This window comes from Clupea harengus, chromosome 5, assembly GCF_900700415.2.
Source record: "Clupea harengus chromosome 5, Ch_v2.0.2, whole genome shotgun sequence".
NCBI classification, from domain to species: Eukaryota; Metazoa; Chordata; class Actinopteri; order Clupeiformes; family Clupeidae; genus Clupea; species Clupea harengus.
This window is the reverse complement of record NC_045156.1, coordinates 11388134-11413481: the sequence shown is the minus strand read 5'-3', so window position 1 is coordinate 11413481 and position 25348 is coordinate 11388134. Positions and strand designations below refer to the sequence as shown.

The 25348-nt window shown below is 45.9% G+C and overlaps 1 protein-coding gene across 2 annotated transcripts; it reads right to left on the bottom strand.

Annotated features, from left to right (window-relative positions):
• Window positions 1–84: 84 nt before the first annotated feature.
• On the bottom strand, window positions 85–24979 carry rhoca (ras homolog family member Ca). 2 transcript variants are annotated; one of them, XM_012836551.3, is made up of 5 exons: window positions 24708–24979; window positions 10299–10456; window positions 7006–7126; window positions 5698–5828; window positions 85–3794 (listed from the first exon to the last, which is right to left on the bottom strand). In XM_012836551.3, the coding sequence occupies exons 2-5, from the start codon at window positions 10452–10454 to the stop codon at window positions 3621–3623; spliced, it is 582 nt and encodes a 193-aa protein (XP_012692005.1). In that variant the 5' UTR covers window positions 10455–10456; window positions 24708–24979; the 3' UTR covers window positions 85–3620. The 2 variants fall into 2 exon arrangements, with proteins under 2 accessions (XP_012692005.1, XP_031423559.1); XM_031567699.2 differs by lacking the exon at window positions 24708–24979 and adding an exon at window positions 24239–24641.
• Between the last annotated feature and the right edge of the window lie 369 nt (window positions 24980–25348).

The window sequence follows — 25348 nt, the reverse complement described above, 5'->3', positions numbered from 1 at the left end:
AGTAAACAAACATAATCATATTAAATGAGAGGGGTTTATGCTGATGTAGACCGAGTGACAAAATACATGCAAGGCAATACTGAATTTTCTTCTCTCAAAAATAGTTTATTAACATTGGTTGGTTTCACTTAAATCAAAACATCCACTACAGCACTAGTTCGGTTTACAAAGCATTAGAACAATGAGCTTTTGTATAAATCTGGATAATCGTGTCTTTTAATACTTCCAGAAAAAAGGAAGATAACAAAGAAAAGAAAAAAAAACACTTAGCAGGACTTGTTCCCATGGAAGAGATGGAGGCTGTGAAGGGTCATGTTGACATTGGTGTTTTACAGGTCTGGTTATTATTTATTATATATGGTTATTATAGCTAGTGCGTTTCTGACACAAGGGGGCGAGGTCGACCCCCAAGCATGAAGAATAAAACACAACCAATGGTCATGCTGTTGGGATTTTACCACGGCTTCATCCGATATGTATTTGGGTCTTTTCTACTATGAGGGGTTTATGCTGTTACATACTGTGGTATCATTGTGCTGTTCACCTGTGTGCTTCCATCATACCCTTCCTGATTACCCAGAATTCCTTGGCAAGTTGTAAACATGGGGGAATGGTTACATGGTCCATCCTACAGTCTGTCTGTCTGTCTGTCTGTCTGTGTGCAAAGCAAGCTGTGTGACGTTGCCTTTCCAAGATAAATGGTGTTCAGGCCGGGGAACCACAGTCCCCACCCACAACAAGAGGTAATAACATGACAATGGCATTTAGTTGTTCTCTGATACCATCAAACCACAACACACACGTGGACCGCAAAGACATTCTTGAGTATATTAAAAGGAGATGGGGACTCGTTTTGCTGCAGGAGTCAGCCAAATCAAAGGGGTTCCAGTGAGCCGAGGACGACCTGTGGATCTTACACAGACCTCACCTTACCCACAGAGGGCGTACACTTATCCAAACACAGTTGTGTGTGTGTGTGTGTGGGGTGTCACATGACATTGTAACCCAGCCAACCAACCAACCAACCAACCAACCAACCAATCAGAACAGGTGTCACTCCCACACCTTAGTCATCTTTACTGGTAATCGCATTGGTAATCACCACCATCTCGTAAAGATCACATGCCAGACGAGAGAAGGGATCATGTGACTAGCTCACACACGCACCCACACGACACACACAAATACACCTCTGCTTTAGCAACACTGTAATCTAATACACTCTTAGCCTGGTTTCAGGGAGCTGGGGACACTTCGCACTGCTGTCTGACCGAGAGCGTAAACAAAAGGAGGTGTGTTTCTGCTAAGTGTCATTAGCTTTGCCCTGGGAGACACACTCAGGAGAATTCCTGCACTCAAGCAACAAAGAGGCGACACCCCTCAGAGACTCAAGGCTGAAGCCTGAACTGGATAGATATAGAGAGAGTATCTGTGTTCTAATCTCAGTCACACACAGGGATCTTGCATTGCTTGCTCTCGTACACTCCTTTGGCCTATGAGGAAATGTCATGCACACGTGAAAAGAGCACATGATTAATAGGCATAGCAGTAAACCCAGATAGAAGCCGACTCTGGAAACCGTTGAATCCGGGCCGGATTGGGGCCCGATTAGTTCCAGAGCCCACCACGGTTTGGTAAATTACGGCTCGTAGAGGTCAATTCATCAAACGCTGAAGTCCCCCTTCATTACAATCACGCTCGCTGCTCTAGTGGTGGCACATTCATCAACACAAACGACACAGCACAAGCAACAGCTAAGGTCAACCCAAATACCTGGGGAAGGTCATCTAAATGCCACTGACCTTGTGCGATGCGTTGTGGAAAGTTTAATCTTGGGGCATTATTCCTCGATTAAGTGTTTTTTAATCCGAATGAGGACAAACTGTGGCGACAGTGACGGAGTAGAACAAACTGGCAGAGTAAAAGGTGGGGAAACGTGTGTTCTCTGATTGCTCTACCCATCTGCTTCTCTTGTTGCCTGAATCTGACAACATTCCAACCATTTTGCCACCAGCAACAAACACCTCTGTGGAAATCCCCCCAAAGCAATAGAGATGGTGAATCTTCACCGGCTTCTGGAGATTTCTTCGCCTAGTCATGGTCTCGCAGAGAACTCTCAACCAACACAAAGCCATTTCATATAAAACATGGTTCTTTCACAGCAATGTGCTTCTGACCGACACGCTGAGCAGCTATCTGAATCTGTGTACTAATTTAGCATCTAGTAATCTAGTCTGTGATCTCTACCGTGGAACAGAAGGCACGCAGGTCGCCTATCAATCACATCGCGAAGGCACTGAGCAACCACCACCTGACATCCCTGCTGTTCTCCGTCTCTCTGAACTGCCGTCAAAGCCCTGAAGGCCTCGTGTGAGGGCCCTGTGTGAGAGCCCTGCGTGAGGGCGTGGGGACAGGCTCCACCGGTCCTGACTGCACAGCTCCTCGGCCCACACATAGACATTCTTTAAACCTGCGGAGTAACAGGGACAGAGGAGGCAGACTCTCTGAGGCCACTTTGACTCTGGTAGTAGTGGCGAACACTGACATGGACGCCGTTTGGCCTCTCTGCATAGTAGTTTCATGTGACTGAGCCAAGCAGTCCATCCCTGGCCTTTCAGCGGGCGCAGGGGTTAGCGGCACGCAGGTGGGCAGATAGGTAGGCAGGTAGCGCGGGCACTGGCGCACAGCTAAATCAGGAGAAGTTCAGTCATCCCTGACAGTTTCTGCATCGATCTGCCAACTGTTCTCGGTTTCTCCTCTGTGGGAATATTAGACCTCAACCTGACCTTTACCTTGCACTGGTGGCCAGATATTTCAAAGTTAAAACATGAGAAGAATCAGGTCGGGGGGTTGGGGTTGGGGGGGGTCAGATCCGATTTTTTCAGTGACCAACAGTCGGCAGCACCATTTGCACTACTGTGTGGAGAAGAAACAGGAGAAGGCCCAGCTACACTACCAGTGAACAAAGTATGTTAAAAAGAGGCTGATTTCCTCCTGAGTGAAAAGATACTTCAACTTGTGCACCCAAAAGGCACTGAATCTACTGATTAACCCTCAGACTGAAATATGATGACAACTGAAGTCCATACTGTTGAGTTTAATATCAGCTGGGTGTGTGTGAGATAGGTGGGAGTGGTCCTTTGGCCTGTGACAATGAAAGTCCATATTTCACAATGACGAGGGGGAAAGACCAGGGTACCGACACAGAGACACCAACTACCTTTTCCTTACTGCACACCGAACATAAAAACACAAAGACCCATTGTGCTGACAGAGAGAAATAAATCAAGGCAAAAAAAGAGGAACATTTTATATCTAATCTGTGCTACAGCCCAGTCTGGGTTGCTTTTTTTATTTTATAAATGCATGTTTTTTTTGTTTACTTTTTTCTTGCACTTGCGCTCATGGTCCTCCTCTGGTTGGCGTGAAATGTGAAATACAGTACAAGGATGCTGTTTGGTAAAGACCTCTCCTGCGTTTCTTCCATTTTTCTTTCTTTCATTTTTTTCTTTTTCGTCTTCTGTCAGTTGGTGGTGCACGGATATGGTGAAGAGGTGGGGTATATATATCGAGGATATAGGGGAGGTGAGGGGAGTTACAACCGCAGGGATTCCCCCTCCTCACAACAGGAGGCATCCACTCCTCTTCTTGCGCTTGCGCACCTGCAGCGCCGCCCTTGTGGCCATCTCGAAGACGTCACGCACGCCATCCTTGGTCTTGGCCGAGCACTCCAGGTAGCCGAAGGCGCTGATGCGGTTGGCCATATCCCGGCCCTCCTCTGGCTTCACCGGCTCCTGGGAGAGACAATGCCAGATATTATTGGACAGATTTTTTTTTTCTATTACAGTTCAGATACTTTCTATCAGTATGTGTGCCCTAGGTATTGAACCCATGACTTAGGGTTGCTAGCACCTTCCACTACCAGTTTATCTACTGAAAGACCCCCCCCTCCCCTCTCCCCATCTTCTCAACTCAAAAATCAGTCCAGCTCTGTAATCCACACTATAAATTACACAAGAGTTCCTAGTACTAAGCGCTCTGCCCTCAATCCCCTCATCCTAAATGACTGCGTCGGCCCTCTGACACACATTGTTAAAGACTTCCTGCTGTTTGTCTTCCCCCGCTAATGACGGAGGAGGCTGGAGGTGGGTCAGCACTCTGTGGGATGCCTTCCGTTAATATCACACCTAATCCTGCCGCGTCTGCACATCGCCCGCGCGCCGGGGTCTGCTGGAATACAATGCTCCGTCACGAGACGGGATCATTAAAGCCATTTGGAGAGCGGGGTTTCAGCACGTTCATCACAGGAAAGACCCTCAGGAGTCACACACACACACACACACACACACGGAGCAGACAGGCCAGCCAATGTCAACACGGATACCTGGAGGATCTCTTTACGGCCAAGGCCCTGTCAGAAGTAGTCAATCGTTGTAGATGTAGTAGTAGTAGGAGGAGTAGGAGTGGACTCCTCTGTGACTTAATTCAACCACTCATTCAGGTTGTATAATCTCCTTCACTCCCTAACCCTCTTTTTGTTCAGCTGTCTTTGCCCTCTCTCACACTCACCCACTCTTGGTCAACTCTTCCTTTTGCCCTCTTCCTCCTCACCTCACCTCTCACCTCCTGATATGCCTTCTTTCTTTCTCCCTCCACCACTCTCTCCCCCCCTCTCTTCCTTCTACTTTCTACTTCCCATCTCCCTCCCTTCCCTCCCATCCCCCCCTCCTCCTCCTGCCTTCTCACCAATATTCCTTCCTTTCCTTCTCTCCCTCCTCCCTCCCTCCTCCCTCCCTCCCTTCCTTCCTTCCTTCCTTCCTCCATCCATCCATCCCTCCCTCCCTCCCTCCCTCCCTCCCTCCCTCCCTCCCCCTGGTGCAGAGCTGATTGCTATGCATGGCCTGTGTGAGCCCGCTGAGTCCCCTTCACGCGGCGATGCTCTGCTCTGCTCTACAGTCAGTGTGTGTCTTAATGAGGGTCTCTACATCAGCAGCGGCACTCCACTCACTGGACTGGGGGGGCTAGGGTCCATCCGTCCATCACTGTCTGGTAGTGTAAATGCGTGTGTACACATGTCAGGAAAGGAAGAAGGAAAAGAAAGAAAGAAGAGAGACAGAGAGAAAGAGAAAAAATATAGATAGAAAGAAAGTAAGAAAGCTGACTGGGGGAGTGGAGTGGAGTGAAAGGGTTTGAGCGCGTGATAAGAGGTGTGGATGAGATGTGGATAGAGGGCTGTGGTTAGGAGGTAGCGTGTGCTAAGGAGCATACAGTAAGCAGGTGTGTGAAAAGAGGGCTGTGGTTGTGAGTTAGCGTGTGCTAAGGAGCTTACAGTAAGCAGGTGTACAGGCTGCCAGCAGGGAGGCAGACAGCACTTGGAGATCAGCTTTTTCTTAATTAAAGACAGTAGGATGCTGACAAGTTGGATGATGAACGGGAGACAAACAAGACCAGAAACCTGTGGAGTGACTGGGCAGGGATGCTCTGTCTGTGTCTCTGTGTGTGTGTGTGTGTGTGTGTGTGTGTGCGTGCGCGTGTCTCTGTGTGTGTGTGTGTATATGTGTGTGTGTGTGTTCATATATATATATATATATATATATATATGTGTGTGTGTGTGTGTGTTCATATATGTGTGTGTGTGTGTTCATGTGTGTGTGTGTGTGTGTGTATGTGCGTGTGCGCATGAGAGTCTGTCCGTACCTGTTTCATCTTGGCCAGCTCCCGTCGCGTGTGCTCGTCGTTCCTCAGGTCCTTCTTGTTCCCCACGAGGATGATGGGGACGTTGGGGCAGAAGTGCTTCACCTCAGGAGTCCACTTCTCCGGAATATTCTCTACAATGACGAGAGCAACCCACATTGAAATATTACACACACACACACACACACACACACACACACACACACAAATCAATTAATTAATTAATTCAGACACACACATACAATTAACAGATCAAATACAGAAATAATCCAAACACGAGCACATACATTCTCAAACTACTTAAATACAAAATATGGCCTTTTTATATTCACAAGCCATCATTATAGTCTTTTCCCCGTTCTCTGATGAAGTCCTACATACCAGTCCTGTGCATATTCAGCGGATTTAAAACTACATAATATACGCATAAATTATGATCTGAAGTCGTTTTCAAAATGTGGATTACACAATGGCCATAAAGAAGGAGCTGAGTGTGATGATTAGGGACCAAGCCCACAGTCCAATCCTCCTGGGGCCCTCTGGTTATTCAACACGCCATAGAAACGCACTGACAGAACGTGGTATTGTACCAGTGCGGCTCAGTAGTAAGCGATTGGGTTTGGGGAGGGGGGGGGATTAGTACGAATTTGGGGCAGAAGCAGAGAAATTGGACATAAGGAAATGAGAAAATCAACTGGGCTGCTTAGAGGGGAATCCAATCCAATTCAATTCAATTCAATTCAATTCAATTCAACGGATTCAAAAGGAGAGTTTGGTGTCTTGACATAATATAGTCGGGCATGGACTCGGCCATCTGGGAGATGAAAGTCAGAGGCTCATCGGAGAGGATGCATGTGAGGATATGAATGCTCCCTCACGTTCATTATCATCGGAGAGGACGCATGTGAGGATATGAATGTTCCCTCACGTTCATTATCATCGGAGAGGACGCATGTGAGGATATGAATGTTCCCTCACGTTCATTATCATCGGAGAGGACGCATGTGAGGATATGAATGTTCCCTCACGTTCATTATCACCTAATCATCAACTCTTAGGGAGCACAAAGAAAACTGGAGCTGAGCTGACACCATTTTCTTACAGTTATTTCAACGCCTCTCTTTTGCTTAAAATGACTCTCTCATATTCTTTCCCTCTATGTCTCTTGCACACACCCACACACACCCACAGTCCATGAGTCAACATGTAAAACCCATAATAAAAGTCAAAAACTGGCAAGAAAAGAGCACTGAGTCTCCCAGGTCCCATCACTCTCCGTGCACTGCACAGATCTCTAGAACATCCGCTCACCTAAACTGTCAGGGCTGTCAATGGAGAAGCACATGAGGATGACGTCTGTATCGGGGTAGGAGAGGGGCCTCAGCCTGTCATAGTCTTCCTGTCCTGCTGTATCCCACAACGCCAGCTCCACCTGTGGGAAACACACATCAGATATCAGACATGATGAAGGAACACACATCATACTACAAACTTGAAAATATGCAACACAGTGGTATAAACACACAACACCTACTACACAGAACATACCAAACTTAATGATGAGGTAATCCAAAACTGGATTACATGAAGGGTTCATAAGGGTTCAACAAATACCCATGATGCACTTTGATATGAATGCCATCAGAGTATTAGTTCCAACAAACATCCAACCAAAACAAACAACAGATATATATTTATATTTATAGTCAGTTCAATGCAACACCCAAGCAGTTATCAGTATTTACTCTGCAAAGCTTTGCTGGTTTATCCTCTGATAAAAGTATAGCATCAATCTGAATTAGCTGAGAGAAACAGACCTCGAGGGCTTGGAGCAGCCACTGCACAGAACTTTAATTTAGGCAGTGTGGCTCGAATACAAGCAGGTTTGCAGTGCCTGGAGTCTATGTTAATGTGTAATGCTAACTGGACGTTTCATCACTGGTAAAATGATCGATTGATCTTTATTCACTGGTTATCACACGAATAATGATCTATTGATCTTCATTCACTGGTTATCACACTAATAATTTACAACTCAGACGAGGATCCATTTGGAAAGTCACAAAATGTTGCTTTGTAAGCCTGATTTTTTTATTATTCTTTAAAAGCTGAATAAAATGCATGCAAGATTATTACTATGAATCTTATCACACATTTGTTAACAGTGCATATACATCCAATGACTTTCAATGATATTCAGAATGCATTTTCATGTGGAGAACCATCTCAAAGCACTAATCCTGAAACACCAACAGATTACATACGTAATAATAACAATAGTAGTAGTAGTAGTAGTAGTATTTATTATTATCACTATTATTATCATTATTATTATTATTATTATTACTACTAATAATCCAACCATTCAAGTACAAGAGCGTATCGGCCTAGATATCCACCTAGCCACATGTATGCAGCAGTCACTGATTTTAAACTGAATTTTCCTCCTGTACCCCAAGTCATGAGAAAGCCCCTGTATCTGTGTGCAAGAGCCTCTCTCTCTAAGGTGCATGTTAAACTACTAGCAGTATCCATCTCCATTAATGATCCAGGAGAGAAAGCAGCAAGCATACTGGAACACAAGCATTACCGTGTGTGTGTGTGTGTGTGTGTGTGTGTGTGTGTGTGTGTGTGTGTGTGTGTGTGTGTGTGTGTGCGGAAGGGACACTCAAAAGGGGGAGAGAGGAAGCATTACACAAGTGCTCTGGTTTGAACCCTTCCACACACACGTCCCCCCAGGGACTACAAAATAAACACCACACCAAAAGGAGGAAGCAAAGAAAAAAAGAGCATTAAAAAAAATCCTGGGAACAGGCATGGCTTAAAATGGAGAATTGAAACCATGTGAGCTCTTCCTTGGGATTCATCATCTAGAAACCAACAGACTCTCTTCTCCTCCTCCCTCCTCCTCCCCCCCCCCACACACCACACACCACACACCACACACCACACACCACACACCACACACCACACACAAATACATAAACATATTGCAAAAAACGGTATTTCACACTGCCTTGCCTATTCTTGGACTGATGTACATTTTGTCTTGAATGACTTGTTTGTGTGACGAGAGCATCCCTGAACACTGGACATTACGGGCGGACGGCAGGCTGTGGGCTACGGCGAGATCCCATGCCCTATCCCTAGATCCCATGAGCCACTGGGGCTTTCAGGCCTCATTCCGCCACATTAGCTTGGGAAACTTGGACAGGGCTCGGCGTCATCCAATCACAGAAGTAATGGATTCAATTAGATTAGGGGAACCGTCGGGGTAAACAACACCAGATACCTTTCTGCCTCCCTTGCGAACGCCGCTCTCTTCAGGGGCACCTCAGAGGGCCTGATTTGAGTCACCCTGATAAATGCTTTCCAGGGAAAACAGCTCAAGCCTCCCACCGCAACGAGATGCTAGACGAGATAGATGCAGGACCACGGAAGGCAGGTATTACTCAATGTTCCCCCCCAAATAGAAGGTCACAGGGTTTAACAAAACGTGGGCCGCTACACACACAGAGCCCCCACACAGATGTGCATATGTATGTAATTGTGTGTATATGCATGGTGTGTGTGTGTGTGTGTGTGTGTGTCTTTTGGGGGAGAAAAAGAACGGAAATGGAAAATGAAGGAGTTTATATTTAGCTCTCTTTTTCCAGCCTTACAGAAGGTGTGAGAAGGATATTATGAGAACCCCTCTAAAAAAAATAAAGGGCAGTATTTAAATTTGGGATGTGGGGTAGACAAGATTGCCAAGTTCACTGATCTGCATCCAATAAACCTGGAAGCAAGGCGGTTGTGGAGGAGTGCGGCCCGTTGGGAGTGGGGGGGGTTGGACGGATCGGGTTTGGGAGACGTCAGTGTATGCTGGGCTCCATAGCGACGGGGCTCGGATCCTTAGCTCAACATTTCCTGTACATGAAAAACAATGCGATCCCTCCGCCCTCCTCCCCCCCCTCAGAGAGGAAATGAGACGACTCGTTTATCAAGGCAAGTGGGGGAGGGGGGTGTTAGGGGGGCAGTCTGCATCCCATGCAGAGACAGCCAGACATCCCATGTTTCCAGTTTGCACAGGAAACCGGAGAGTGCGGCCATTTCCTGTTTTTCACCAGACTCCTTGATGCACTTGGTGGTCAGTCCAGTGGGGTTGGGGGGCTTTTTAAAGAGGGGGGGGGGGGGGGGGGGGGGGGTGCTGGGCTCTGCAATATCTTCTACGCCCATCTGAAGGAGATCGTCATCGCAGCACAGCACAGATCCTTTCTCATGGAGTCTCCTGATGGCTCTTGCTGATAGGCCAAATTTGTCACGGTGTCACGAGCGAGGGTCGGGGAGTTCGCTTGATAAAGTTATGTAATATCTTGCATCAGATTATAGATTCTATTAGGTTGGAGGACAAAGGTTTACTAAAACTGCTCCAAGCTGAGCGGCTGAATGCTTTGAGAAACACGCTATAAGGTACGGTCGAGAACCAGGCAATGTCTAACGTGTATGTGTGTGTGTGCGTGCTACATCACCTGTTAAACACCTCACCATTTAATAGCTTCTAATTATCCAAAACTTTACTGAACTATGAATGACTGGTACAACCTGAGTGATGTGACACTGACCTGCTTGCCATCCACTTCGATGTCAGCGATGTAGTTCTCAAAGACGGTGGGCACGTACACCTCTGGGAACTGGTCCTTGCTGAAGACGATGAGGAGACAGGTCTTTCCACACGCTCCATCACCCACGATCACCAACTTCTTCCGGATGGCAGCCATACCTGTGCGAGAGAGAGAGGGAGAGAGCGAAGGAGAGACACAGGGAAAAAGTGGGAGTGAGAGAGACTCATGTCACCAGAGACTTACTTACAATGGCCATTCACGGGACAATGGTTCAATAACGTGCTTCAAATCGAAGGATGCCAAGAGCAGTTGTATGGATTTTCACCAGTTTGAAAGACAATTAACGACTCTAATGGCAAGCACACATCTCTCTCCCTCTTTCAACACACACACACACACACACACACACACACACACACACACACACACACACACACACACACACACACACACACACACACACACACACAGCTCCCAGAAACAAAAGTCAGACACAGTTATCTATGCTGAAAAAAAAAAGAACAATAAAATGGGAAAAGACCCTTCTGTAGTTCTGACGAGCTGGGATGTCCATTTAGGGTAAAGTCAGTAGGGGGTGGGACAAGCTGGGAGGGAGGAAGGTGAGATCAGGCTACTCACTGACCACACCCTGTCTTTTCCCCTCCTCACCACATCGGACAGGAAAACAGGGCACAAAAATGGCCGGAAACCCCAACAGCTGGAGAAGCAGTTAGTCGTTTCCCCAAGTCCTCAGTCCAAAACAAATGACACTACTGCAGTTGGTTTATGAGAGTTGGCCTACCATATGGTTACTTCTGACTACCCTACACAACTTCTGCAGGATACTAAACGTGTCATAGGACACATAGGATGTTTTGTAGCTACCAGATGGGGCTACAACACTTCCAAGTTTTCAAGGATGAAACGTAATCTGGCTATTGTCTGGCCGCTGGTGCAAAGAGACTTGTGGAGGCCGCTTTGAGGGGCTGCTGTACACTTCCAGCGGATGCCATGCTGAAAGACATGAGTAAATAGGAGTCCATGCGCTGTGTCTGGGGTCTACTGCAAGGAGCCTCTGAGGAGAGTCCTGCCGCTGGCTCAACGGTCGGTCGGCCGGCGCAAAAGCCTCCGAATTACATGAGGATCAGAAGCTCCCGTCACAATTTCTTTGGGATAGGAAAATGATTTACCAGTGATATTCATTACGGTTTCATTTTAGTGGCTGACCCAGTTTGGAGTCTCTGCTACAACAGCACAAACTAGATAGGAGGCAATGCATCATGAGGCGTGGCAAGGACAATGAGCACGGAGGGCCAATCCAGTTCGGAAGTGGGCAGGGAAATGTAGTTTCTTTGTTTTGTCTTAGTCACCTTCAACAAAAATAGCAACACCACACATCCTAGACTGCGTATGCAGAAGCAATACGCCAGGAAAGGAGGCAGTATTATTAACTCCGGTGCAGGATCTTAAGACGTTTATACCACTGACATACATGCAGTATTATTAACTCCGGTGCAGGATCTTAAGACGTTTATACCCCCATACGTGCAAATCCATTTACAGGAACATGCAGGTTCATTACAGACCTCCAAATGTTATGTATCAGATCCTTTCAAAACAGAATCCTATACCCATCTCCCCACCCCACCCTTGAAACAAACCCACACAGAAACATTGCCAGCACCCAAAAAACATTGCAAGCCATTAGGTGGAAAATCATCACTGTCGCTGGCGCTAATGTCCCTTCTAAGCGCTCTCGCCCCCTCAAGAGTCGTTCTGGGAGCACACAATGCCACAGCAATTTCACCGACAGGCAGGCAGGCAGGCTAAGCCGAGGGGCATTTTGGCTCTGCGGTGATCAAAGGGTGACGTGTTCCCTGACTCTCCGGGCCCCTGCTGCGGGTGCGGTGGCAAGTGATATCGGGGCTGGGTTAGAGCGGGCATGATGAATGGGTGGCACTGGCTGGGCACATCTGTGAATTTTGCACCCACACACGCCCCAGCCCCCCCCCATCTCCCCATCCCAACACCCCCCATCTGCTCGCTCGCTAACGTTCTTTCTCCATCTCTCTCTCTCTCTCTCTCTCTCTCGGTCTCGCTCTCTCAGCCAAATCTGTCAGACATTCCCTGCTGCAGTCTGGCCCGTCACCAAAACAGCCACTTATCACCCCTGCGCTGCTCGTGTGGAGCTCAAAACCCAGCAGAGTAAATAAATAAATTAATAAGCAAATTATTTTTGTCCCCGCCAGGCTGCCGTTGACATCTCCCACTCAGCCACTTTGCAGCATCTGCTGTTGTTGTTGTTGGTATTTGCTCACAAACATCCAAATCAAGAAGCCTCTCTCTGGTCATCGAGGCAAAAACAAAGAGGAGAATTTGAAAATTAAGAGGGTTGATTCGACCTGTATGACCTGTGCCTATGTATGCGACTCAGGCGGTTTGCTGGGGGGGAGGCTTCTACCCTTGACTCCTCAGGCAGAGGTAGTATCTGAGTGTTGTCTTCTGTGGAATGGAGGGCAATGGGAAAGGCAGCGGGTTGACCTGACAGACGGAACTAGCAGGACAACTGGGAAAGAACCACTGAGAAAGAAATCAGGGTAATTTCCTTCAACACTGTTTACAGGAAAGACAGTGCTTTCCCTACAGTTCCCCCACTTCAAATACTTTCCTTTCCCCTTTGTGTGTGTGTGGGGGGGGGGGGTCATTCGTCACACTCGTCATATCAGAGGAATGGCTGCTTTCCTGTCCACCTGCTAGCGTTGCAGTGATGCGCTTACATAACAAGAGGTCTGAGGGAAAGCAGAACCTTTCCATGAGGAAGTGGAAGAAAAAGAAAAACAGACTCCTCGAGCACTCACTTACTGGCAGAGGAGAACTCGTGGACACAGATAACATTGAGCTAGCTCACACTGGACCCTGAACCCAGGGTCATTGAAATCAGTAAGAGTACAAGTCCACAGTGGCCCCTTCCTTTCCACCTAAACCAGCAGCACTTGTATCTTTTAGGTTACAGTTCTCAGCTAATAAGCATTAGCACACTGTAAAAAAAAAGGACCACAAAAGACGACCTTACACCATAAAATGGAAATATACCATTTACATTTAGTCATTTAGCAGACGCTTTTATCCAAAGCGACTTACAAGGAAAATTGCATTTATACATCAGGAGCAGTTTAGGGGTTCAGTGTCTTGCTCAAGGACACTTACACACTTGGTAAGGAGGAGTAGGGAATCGAACTAGCAACCTTCCGATTACTAAACGACTCCTCTATCCCCTGTACCAAAGTACCACTGTCTACCCCATTTAGTGATGTGATGGTTCATGGGTGCAAACTGAGCTATTCCCAGCTGCCGTGCTTGGAGATAATAGGTACTGGGAGTGGCCACGCCATCTTACTTAGCTCAGTGGAACACCAAATCCTCCCCTTGACCTGTTTGTTTGTTTGTTTATTCCCTTAAACGATTTGGCAGGGTGAGATCAGGCGTGCGCCTGACCCCGTGTCTACTACTATGGAACCATCCCTATCCGTGCCCACATTTGGTAAGCTCCCGAAATTCTACCACTCATACACTGCTCACAACATATTTCATTTAATTCCAAATGCTTCTTGTAAGTAAACTATTACACCGGATCGCCTTCAAATGAACCTGGAGCTTCGTCTATCTGTACCCATACTTTTTAAATGACCCCCAAAAAACACACACAGTACTCCCCACAATCATTATTATCTCCTGTGGGCCTTACAATTCATCTTACTTTCAGACCGTATTCAAAAAGTATCCCAATTGAAGTAGTCCTAGATTTACGGCCGCTCGGGAGTAATGGTAGACCTCTAAGGGCTCCTGAATGGGGACGTCTCATCTGATTAGAGCCGAGGTGAGGTGAGGTGAGACGAGAGAGGGGAGGAGAGTTGAACAGCACAGCGAGAGCCTGAAGCTCACCCTGTGAAGCAAACCCCTGCTTCCTGTACCCTTCCTGGCGCAGGCTGTGTTTGTGTAGACTCAGGCCCTGTAGGCGGACCCCATGATCCAGGGTTGTGGGACTGCCTGGCCAGCGTGCCACTCTCCACTCTTTCCACAGCAGGGGGTACCAAGTGCTGGGTGCCCATCATCTGCCAGCAGCTCATTACGCATGACCAGCGGGACACACCAGTAGAGTCCCACCCAGTGGGGGGGGGGAAACCGAAATGTTTGTTCTGTTGCACAGCTGACAGGAATGTATGAGAGAGAGAGAGAGAGAGAGACACCCACACCCACACCCCCACACCCACACCCACACCCACACACACACACACACACACACACCCCCACACACACACACACACACACACACACACACACACACACTAATAATGAGAGAATGCTGAAATGGAGATAGCTGCGTCATTTCCTGGAGTTATTTTGGTTTCTTGTCGTCTCACTGTAATGGGTTTTCTTGTCAACGTTTGGGACACTCCAAGTTGTTCCCTTCGGAATGTCACGTAAACAACAGGCCACAGATTAAACTAGTTTTTCTTGTTTTCTTGCCAGACAAACAGACAGACAGGCAAGCTGAACATATGAGGCACGTTACAAACCAGCTGGCAAAAAGTGATCACATTACTGGTGAAAACTAAAAGCTGCCAACTCTTTCATTTTGTCAGATTTTGTCATAGATCAGCCATTTTTTTATATATATGATTAACAAGCTTTATGAGAGCTCCATCTGCGTACGGAGCTCATTTGTGTGATCACACGGTCATTCGGATATAAACTAGGCCATCCATCACATTACAGATACAGCCCAGTTGACAGAACATCCCAGTAACACGGAAACAAAGATGTTACTACAGAGACCAGACCACAGAGTTTCACCGCAGATGCTGAATTTCTTCAAGACCAAACATAAGAGTGCACGATTCTAATCAAATATACATTTAGTCAAATCCAGCGAATTGCTCCTCACAGTCCTCTAGCTGTCTTTTCAGAGTGGCGGTTAAGAAAAAAACTGTCTGCACACACTGGCCCCGCTCACACACTGGCCCCGCACACACACTGGCCCCGTACATGGGGGAAAAACAATTCCGGTCACTCAATGTGGTTCAGATGTATGCAAGGGAGGGGTGCATTTAGTATTTTTGAAAAAAAAACAACCTTTTGCCAGATTTGCGGACAGTACTGTTAACAAAAGACTTTGATACGTCAGATGGCCTGCCAACTGAGAAAGGATGAAAAGCCTGTACTGTGCTCTCTCTCTCTCTCTCTGGGGTGATGACCCACAAACCCCCTTTTTGTGCCTCAAAAAGTGGCAGAGATGTTTGTCACTATCTGGCACTGTCTGCCTGATAGAACTACAGCGGTGGCTAAAATAGAGGCAAAGACACCCACTGAATAATGCTCGGCTGAATGAATGTGCCCATCAAGAAGAAAATTGCCTCAGAGTACGGGCACTCTCAGCGATGATGGCCATACAGGTTGATTTGCTATTTGAAATGAAAGGTAGAGTGAGGTAATACTACACTCACAGCAAATGGATACAGAACACACACACCTCATTTCACTTCAAAATAAGGCACACACACACAGTATGTTAGAAGTAAAGTCCCTCAAAGGTCCTAATCAGGTAGCCATCTCCACTAAGACAAACTTCATTTATGGCAGAAATGATAGCAATCCAACAAGGGAAAGTTCTCTCCGTCTCTGGCAGCAGCAGAGGATGAGAAGAGAGGTTTGTGAGCGACCGGGGTTGGCTGCATGGCCTCGGCTCCTCGTACGCCCCGTGGAGGAATGTTTCACCATGAGTGAGTGAGTGAGTGTGTGCTTGTGTGTGTGTGTGTGTGTGTGTGTGTATGTTTCACCATGAGTGAGTGTGTGTGCTTGCTTGCTTCTATGTGTGTGTGTGTGTGTGTGTTTCACCATGAGTGAGTGTTTACATTGAGCGGAGAAGCCCTGAACACTGTGGGGAGCCTGAGGGTTGGTGTGTGTGTGTGTGTGTGTGCGCAGGAGTGTTTGGTAGGCCAGGGAAGTCTTGCAAAGTGAGTGTTGCCTTAGCACCTAAAACATAATCCCTTCATGCAAGCAGCTCAGCACATATCGTCAGCATCCACTGATTAAATGAGTGACCTTTGAACCCTTGGCCTTCGACAAAACCTGCCGGCGCTGATAGCCAAAGCAGAGTCCGGCTGACAACCAGCGGACGTAAAAAAGGCACAGGTGGACCAAGGTGATAAGCCTTACAACTGCTTATCTACACACACATAAACTGACATCCCACAGAACACAATGAGGCCTACGAACTCCAAAGCAAACTTTTACCTGAACTAAGAGGGAGATAACGGGTTTATTTAGCGTCACTTTATCCAATTGAACTATATCTGGCTCTGATGTAATGGATGTTTGCACCTCTCACCTATAAGAAAATAACTAATTTTCAACATCTGCTTCCAATGAACATGAAATGGACCTGAACTGAAACAAACGGATCGCTTTCAAAGAGCCTGTCAGATATAAGAGAAGAGACAGATTTATGGTCGACCAGAACAATAAAATAGTTAACCAGTGACTGGACTCTCACAGTGTTACCGTGGGAGGAGGTACAGTAAGCAGTGCGGAGCACGGAGCAGTGTGTTTTGGATGGAAAAACACTGCCAACTCAGTGACTCAGCGTCCTTAACTCTCATTGTCTGCCATAGCAGTACAATTTGCCAGACGTGTCACTCATCTCACCCTTACTCTCTCTCTCAAAAAAAATAATTTTCGATCATCTCACCGATGACAGTCTCTCCTCAACGGCAAAGGTCACCGTGACTTTGAAGAGGGCAGTCATCAGAGTTAATGACAGATGCAGAGCAGAAAAAAGGCTTCGCTCCACTCAACCCTCCGTCTCAACTCAGTGACGTTATTCAGGTCCTCTTGAGCGCCTGTCTCTGTGATGGCAGAAACTTCCTGTCGTAACTTTCGCTTCCCAAATAACAAAGTGACATGCCACGGAAAATAACCGCAATGGGTCCCCTCTTTGGGAATGACGAGCACTAATGTAAACATGTGTGCCCTGACAATACTACACTACAACAGGCCTGCTGAGCCATGTTAAAGTTGACAAGAGAGAATGAGAGCAAACAGGAGAGTCCCCTTAGATCCACTGTTGCCTCACCCCCTGTTAATCAGCAGCTTGGTCCCTGTTCCAAAGTTTCCTGTCGCCACGGCCAGGACCAAGGTTAGGCAACCGGGCCAACCAGCTCCGTCACTGGACTCAAAGGGTGGGGCAGGTCTCCTACTTGTCTTGGGTGAATAAAGCCCTGCTCACTTCCTCGAAGGGCCAACGGTGTGAAGAGCAGCCCCCTCTGCTTTTCAGGGTCAAAGACACACCAAAGAGGGCACACCAAAGAGGGCACGGTAGGCACTCTACCTAGTCACCTTAATGAGGTGAATGCAGAGCCCGGCTGGGGTGAGGACCGGCAAATGTTATTAAGGTGCAGGTACTTGTTTTACTTTGACGACAAATCGTGTTGACTTTGGGGTCATGCAGACGGAGTCTAGTTTGCCTGAACCCGGAGAACCCCGTATCCGCACTCCCTCGGGGGTCCAAAGTAAGTAAACTCGAAATCCGGTCGCGGTTGGTGTTCGTATGCACGCTATCCGCATACCTAATCGGATTGCCCCACGTGATCGCATCATTGGACCAGCCAGAACAACGGACACAACCAGCATTATTTAATAACTGAATGTGTTGCCATGGCGCAGTGAGTGTGGCAGCCAGTTATAACAGCTCTCCAGTTTTAAAAAAAATAATTCTTCCTATTACCTTGCTGCTTTTCCACGTGAATTTCCCTAACGGGATTAATACAAATGTATCTATCTATCTATTGTTAGGAAAGGGATGACATTAACAAGCCACACTTTAATCTATCACTGTTTAATCTATTTGCATTACACCATTTAAAAAAAAAAAAAACTGTTTTTAAAAGTGTCAGCAATAGCCTATATGAGCAAATCTATTTTATTATAGACGGAAGTTTCAAAACTGTCTGTAATAAAGATGAATGTTACGTTAGCTTTAGTCCTGTCAGACAACGATAGCGATAGCTACTAGCTAGCGTTAACGTTACTTCAGATGTAGCCTACAGTACGTGAAGGACAAAGCCCTCAACAATAGCCTACATTTGTTGTTAGTAAAAAAAACATGAAATTGGAAGCAATTGTAAACCATGAAACATCCAGGATCCACAGCACTTGCATTGTGGTCTCTCGTGCTCGAGCTCAGCATCTCCATAAAGCACAGGCATTTAAACAACTCAGACATGTCATGTTGCACATTGCTTTGTTGCACTGTTCTAAACTCTTTATTATCAATAACAAATATAATTATTTTTCGCTTAACCTACAGTCTGCTCTTACCACTGATTTTATAAACCACCATAATGTGTTACCAGTGTTTCCCCTAGGTTTACAGCTTTGGGGGGGGGGGCTGCGGCACGGTGCGCGGCGCGGCGTGGCCACCGACACAAACGCTTAAAGGAATCATGGTGTTCATGTGTTTCTTTTAATGACAGCAGTCAATATAACAACTAAACATCGGAACATGTCTTTTTATGACAATTATCCACAAAGTGTGCAGCTTTTGTCGCTGCAGTGGTGTATCTTTCTGGGCTTCTGGAAGAACATTTTTTGAGATATCTGCGGCCTAAAATTCCTGATTTCGCAGGAGCTTTTCCAAAAAGTTGCGATGAAAGTTTTTATTTTTAGGTTTTTGTTGCAATAAAATTGGCGAAACAAGTGAAAGTTGCGATAAAAAGTTGTGAATTGTCCTCTTTGTAATTATAATTGAGTTATTTGTTGAAAAATAATTGATTAATAAACAAACATTAATTCATCAAGAACAAAACGATTGAGAAATGGTCCTCTTAATAACCTCACCAATATGCCAAACAAAAGATTACCAGGACTACAAAAATGTAGCAAAATAGGCTTTACTTATCCACAACGAAGTGCACATGTTGGCATTATAAAAGGATCAGTACGACTGAATAAAATGTTATGAATGTCTCAGCCTTCATATGACGAAAAAAAAAACAGCCTGTGTCACTATGATCTGTCTCGTCATCTGACATCCTGCCTGTGTTTCTGCCGTTCTCATTGCTTATCAATCTGTTTTGCTATCCTTGTTTATTTATTTTATCCGTATAGGTGTTGATGTTCAATTTCATATATTAATTTAAAGTCGTCCAATTTCAAGTCATCCATTGTTCAACACTAGCTGCTACCTTGTCTTCAAACAGAAAGTAACGTTAAATCTCCATGGCAACAGCTCTTGAGGGTTTGGCAAATAATCGGATTTATTGCTTCCTTCATTATTCACAGCAAAATAAATAATTTTCGTTACATTTCATAGATTTATTACCAGACTCTATGTAACAAGGGCCACGCACAACTCGCGGAAAATGATAAAAAATGGAAGCCAGATCTATTTCTGAATTTTCGGTGCGGACATTCTGTACGTACGTTCTGTTTCCACGTCTGTTGTAGCCACTCTCATTGGGCCTCATTGTCGACCCTACCTAGGAAAAGATCTCTGCCGGATTCATGAACGCCTGGATATTAGTTTTTTAAAGCTTAAAAGTGTCCGTAGCTGTGCACTGATTCTTAAGCCCAATTCTGTCAGCTGGTGGGAGCGTGCTCACCTGTGTGTGCGCGCACGTGTCTGTGTGTGTGTGCGCATCGCGGCGGAACTCTGCCATGCATGATACAGAGAATTGTAAACGCGCGACCATGTAGAGACAGAAATGACATGCCGTCGTGTAAATAAGATAAATAACATAAGGCTTTTTATTTTGTTTAATAAAAGAACAAGCTATAGACCTGTTCTATAGGAAAGGTAACCTTAAATTACTTCCGTTGTGATCTGGCGCTTTATAGAAAATAAAATTGAACAAAATTAACTTGACCTTCCAGGGGGGGCGGGGGTGCCGGGGCGCCCCCCTAATATAACGGTAGGGGAAACACTGGTTACTGTGCAGATTAAATGTAGGCTATGCGGCTAAGCTAAACGTTGCTAGTTGGAGCTCAACTACTGTCATATGTTACTTTATTAGCATGCTCCTGTCTTCTCCGTTTTCTTCAGTTGTCTGTAGCACCTTAAGGCGCCACCAACAGGCGTGGGGGATGTACTACAGCTGAGTCAATCGGATTCGCTGGGTTCATGTGCACGCGATTTAAAAAGTTGATGTGTGAAAAATGAACCCGGGTTCAGGCAAACTAGGCTTCGTCTGCATAGGGGCCTAGTCAAAGCCACTCTTTTCCTGCTATGAGCCTGCAGAAAAGTAAGAACAGTTGCTGCGTTTACCAGCAACGGTTCTACTCAGTGGGGGGTGGGGGGGAGGTATGTGTTATGATCACACAATTGTTCTTCTAGGAAATAACAACTGGATCTTGATAATAAACCCAATAGCCAGGAGTTTGTGTAAATGAGGCCAAGAGTGGAATGAGCTTCACCTAACATAAACAGAGTGTCTAGTTTCATTAGCACGCTGTCTGCAAAGGTTATTTTTGTTAAACACCCCAGTCCGTGACACCAGTCCACCCTTTGTCGACATTGGGGAGGCCGAAGATACACTTTAAATGCCAAGGTTTGAAGGAGAAAGGACTAATTCTTGGCAGCACGTGCATATTTGAAAGAACTTGTGGAGATCAGGTTCATTGGTAAGGAGTATGGTATGACTCACGGTTTGGGTGTCGGTTCTTGACTTGCTTAAATGTGCCACAGGGATTAGGTGAAACGAAGACCGATTCAGATCTAATCATTTGCCAAACAGCGTGGCAGGAAGCAGGAGAGCCATCAAACCACATAGTTTACATTCCAATGAAAACAAATGAGACAGCCGAAGTCTTGCTACTGTTTATGGTGTTCAGCGAGAGGAGCTGGAGAAGGCTGCTGGGAAAATAAACTGGCAACAGACATAAGCACTGTCCTTCTGTTTTCAGAACAGACACGAGCACCGTCCTTCTGTATTCAGAACAGACATAAGCACTGTCCTTCTGTTTTCAGAACAGACATGAGCACCGTCCTTCGGTTTTCAGAACATCTTACTTTGCTGGAGTGCCTGATGACATTTGTTTACCATTCAGTGCTATTGTCAACACATCTTACCGTATGTCTGTGACCTGAAATGGACTGGCTCATGGAATGATATTAAAAACTAGTCACCGCCACGTCCCCCATAGGTAACTTTACAGCTCGTGGGTGCTTGACATGGGACAAAGCATGACATTGTTGGGTACGGTCGGTCGTCTACTTTTTCAAATTATGAGGGTAATGATTTTCATAGTACAGTGATTTGAACACAAATAACCTTCAAGATCTCACCGGTTCTGAACACTTGCCATATTCCATTTCCAGTCGGGCCTTGTTCACAGTTACCCTGGTAGGCCCCTGGGGCAGCTGTACAGTGCAGAGCTATTAAAGTTCAACTGTACAGTGCAGAGCTATTAAAGTTCCATAGAGCTGTTAATCTCCACGTAATGGCACCTCATCACACACCAGGTAATAAATATCTAATTGTTCTGCACTAAATGAGCAAAAAAAAGCTGCCTGAAAATAAATGGTTTCGGCACTACTTTTACAAGCCTAAATAATTTAAAAAAAAGCAAGCGCAGCCTGAGCGGATTGACGCACCCAATGGAGCTGAATGGGTACTGATGAACCGGAGGAGTGGATAGGACAAGTATGACGTATGGCTCGCAACAGCACTTTACAGGAGGGACTGCCTCCACGGCCATTACATTTGGGGATGTCTTCCCAGACTAGGCTTGAACTGACTTTCAATCATGAACGCCAGGTTCATTTAGTCCGGAGCGAAGCTTTAAACTCTGACAGGGGCATTTACTCAGGTGAACAGAACAGACCAACAAGACAGTCCACAGATGTCTTAGAAGAGGTTGCCGCACTGTCTGAGATCAATTATTCAGAGCAATCAGATTGTGTGGCCACAAATAACCGTGTGATAAAACACCCAAGAATAAACCACCATAAAATATTACAATGTTGTTTCCTGTTCCATGCAGTCGGCACCTGACTCAGTGATCCGCAGCGAGTAGGGAAAGGATGAAGTATAAATCCAGAAAGCAGAGACCATGTGCCGTGACCAGATGGCCAACTCTCATATAACTGACAACAACAAGAAGGGAAATACTTCCCACGCAGAGATATTGTGACCTTTCAACACGTTTTAATGATGTGCCATTTGAACCAATAATGTCAACATGAGGTTCTTCTCTCCTCACCTGTACTACACTATGCCGTGGGTTCAAATGCTGTAGATATATGGAATAATGTCAGTGTGCAGACTCAACCCCTTCCTCTTCACCATATTGTAAGCCATACCTGCACCTTTACTTCAGCTCATGCTGCATAAGCACACTTTCTTGCCCCAACTGCCATGTAAAGCTCCGGTGATGCTCACACACACACACACACAACTCAATTCCACTTTCTACTCATTGAGTAGAGAAGTTCTACGGCAGGATTCAACAGTTTGGAACACTTTACCCGTCTCTCACCTGTTCAGAGAAACATGTGGGTGTCTGTTGTAACAACGGGGCAGGTATGATTCCCGGGTGAGAGGAAGGGAGCAGCACAGAAGGGAGTTTGGGTTGGGTTGGGTGAGGTGTGTGTGGGTGAGGTGTGTGTGGGTGAGGTGTGTGTGTGTGTGTGTGAGTGTGAGTGTGTGTGTGGTGGTGGTGGTGGTGTGTGGGGGGCTCATTACTTTTTTTTGGTCTCAAATTGATTTGCGATAAGAAATGAGGCCTTGGACAAGGCATCTCCAATGAGAAAATCTCAGGTTATCACATTACCTTCCGGCGAAAGCATGCCGGGCCCCCTCAGTCAGAATCATTGCAGTGACTCATTTGTCTAGCTGTGGTGAAACGGGAGCAGATTGGGTCAAGGCTCCGTGACACAACAGGGACGGCACGCTGATTGCTGCCTTTTGTCACCCTGAAAGGACAGCGTCCCAATCAACAGTGACATGTTTTTGACACACAGTGGTATTAATATGGCACATGTCACTGCCAGACTGGTAGGCTATTAGTAAGAGGAACGAGCTCTGATTTAAAGCTTACGAACAGGCCATAATAGGCACTTGCTTTGACTGACTACAAACCACTTGCAAGACTAATTGGTCATTAAAACAATTAAATTCATTTTTAATTAACCATCAGTCTTGACTCCTGTCTCTTTGAGAGGGGAGACATGTAGTAACATTTACTAAACACATTTGGAAAGCATGGCTTCATTTTAAAGTACGCAAGCATGTGACATACATTAGAAGTTGTTGTTTGATGGTAGCAGGTAGGCTACTGCAGTCTATAAATCTACGCTTGTCCTAAAACATGGGATGAAGCGTATGACTGATGCATTACGATTGGTCTTTGCGAAAGGCTTTCGAAAAATTTTAACTGATGATTGCTAATTAAAGGAGAGATGAGGTGCACCATTTAGACAATAAAAATCAGTAGAGCGAGGGTTAACGAGGTTGGCTAATACCGATAATGACTCCACAGATGGTCCACGCTACACGTCTTTTGGAAACATCTGAAAAACCGTGACAGTCTGGCCGTTGAACTAAAAATAGCCAACATCTACGCATTCCCGACTTCGTTTCAACAAGTATCCCGATTGACACCATATGGGTAAGCTATCTATGGGGGCCCTGAAACATAACATAGCCTTAGTTTAGATTTTTAGAGAGGATAGTAAGTCTATTGCATGATCTTACAAGCCTTCTGCTTTAAGTTTCAATGGAACACCACTGAGTCGACAAACATTTTGTCCTAATACACATGGGTGTTTTCAGCTCCGACAGGAATCGTTTAGTCAAACAACGCCCTTAAAGCACTAGGGCTCTTCGTCTCTCGGTAAAGAGAAAATATAGACTACTCGTATATAAAAACACAAACGAACTTACCACAAAATAGCTTGACCTGTGTCGCCGAACGCAAAGTTTCAATCGCTTCTCAAACGCAATCTTTGGAACCTTTAGCAGAGGTACAACGCCCTATGTTACCGCAGCAGAGCCGCTTAGCAGCATAAAGTAACACTTGGAGACTTGTTGCCTCCAGTGGAGTGCAGACCCGATACTGTTGCGATTAAAATGAGTCAGACTGAAGTATCCAGCTTTTACCGATATAAGATGAATATGAAATGAACACAGTGATGGCTTAGTGAGTACGTTTAAATGAATCCTAGCTTTACTAAATGACACATTGTTAACAAGTAGCGTCTCATGCCAAGTTGCGGATTAGAAATAACTACTTCTGGTCACGAGCCACCACCTACTTTTTCCCACACCGAGGAAAAAGTAGGCTACCATTCCTCTGTCTCTACGTCTGTAAAACAAGATTCAAATCGGTACCAGCCAAAGAGATTACCCTTACCTGGTTTCTGATTCCTTCAATTTTACTCTTTCTGACTCTTCCGTCTTCCTAGCCCTCCTTGTCAGCTTCACTGCAGTGAATTACACGGTGTATGCTATATTGCTAAGGAACGACGGTCGGCTGGCAAACACAGATCCTCCCACTGATAGGAAGGAAGGCAGCGATAGTGGCGCCCAATCTCTTGGTTAGGGAGGAGGTGCAGCCGTTGGGATGCTTGGGATCCCTCCCTTTCCACTGTTAATAATCATGACATCATCCCCAACAGCTCTGGTCGGTTAGACGGGTAGGCAGGCAGACCTATGTGCCTGTATTTTTGGGAGGGAGGGGGGGAGAGAGAGAGAGAATAACGTAATGTAGAATGCTGAGTGGAATAAATCGGACGGAAAATTGAGTTCACTTGCGATTCGAAAGGGTGTCTCTATGAACTCTCCCCAAAAAGGCTTCCAGGTTTTGTAGTTGAATACACAACTAATGCACCAGTGTGCAAACCAATGAGCAAATTCTTTAAGCCCTTTTGTACAAACAACTAATCTCCCTTTGACCTGATTTCTGAGTGTTTTCTCCTTGTAAATTACCATTTCTTTGATAGCCCCACATTTATATGGGTCTGCTCAGAACAGTAGCTGATATATGTGCTACTG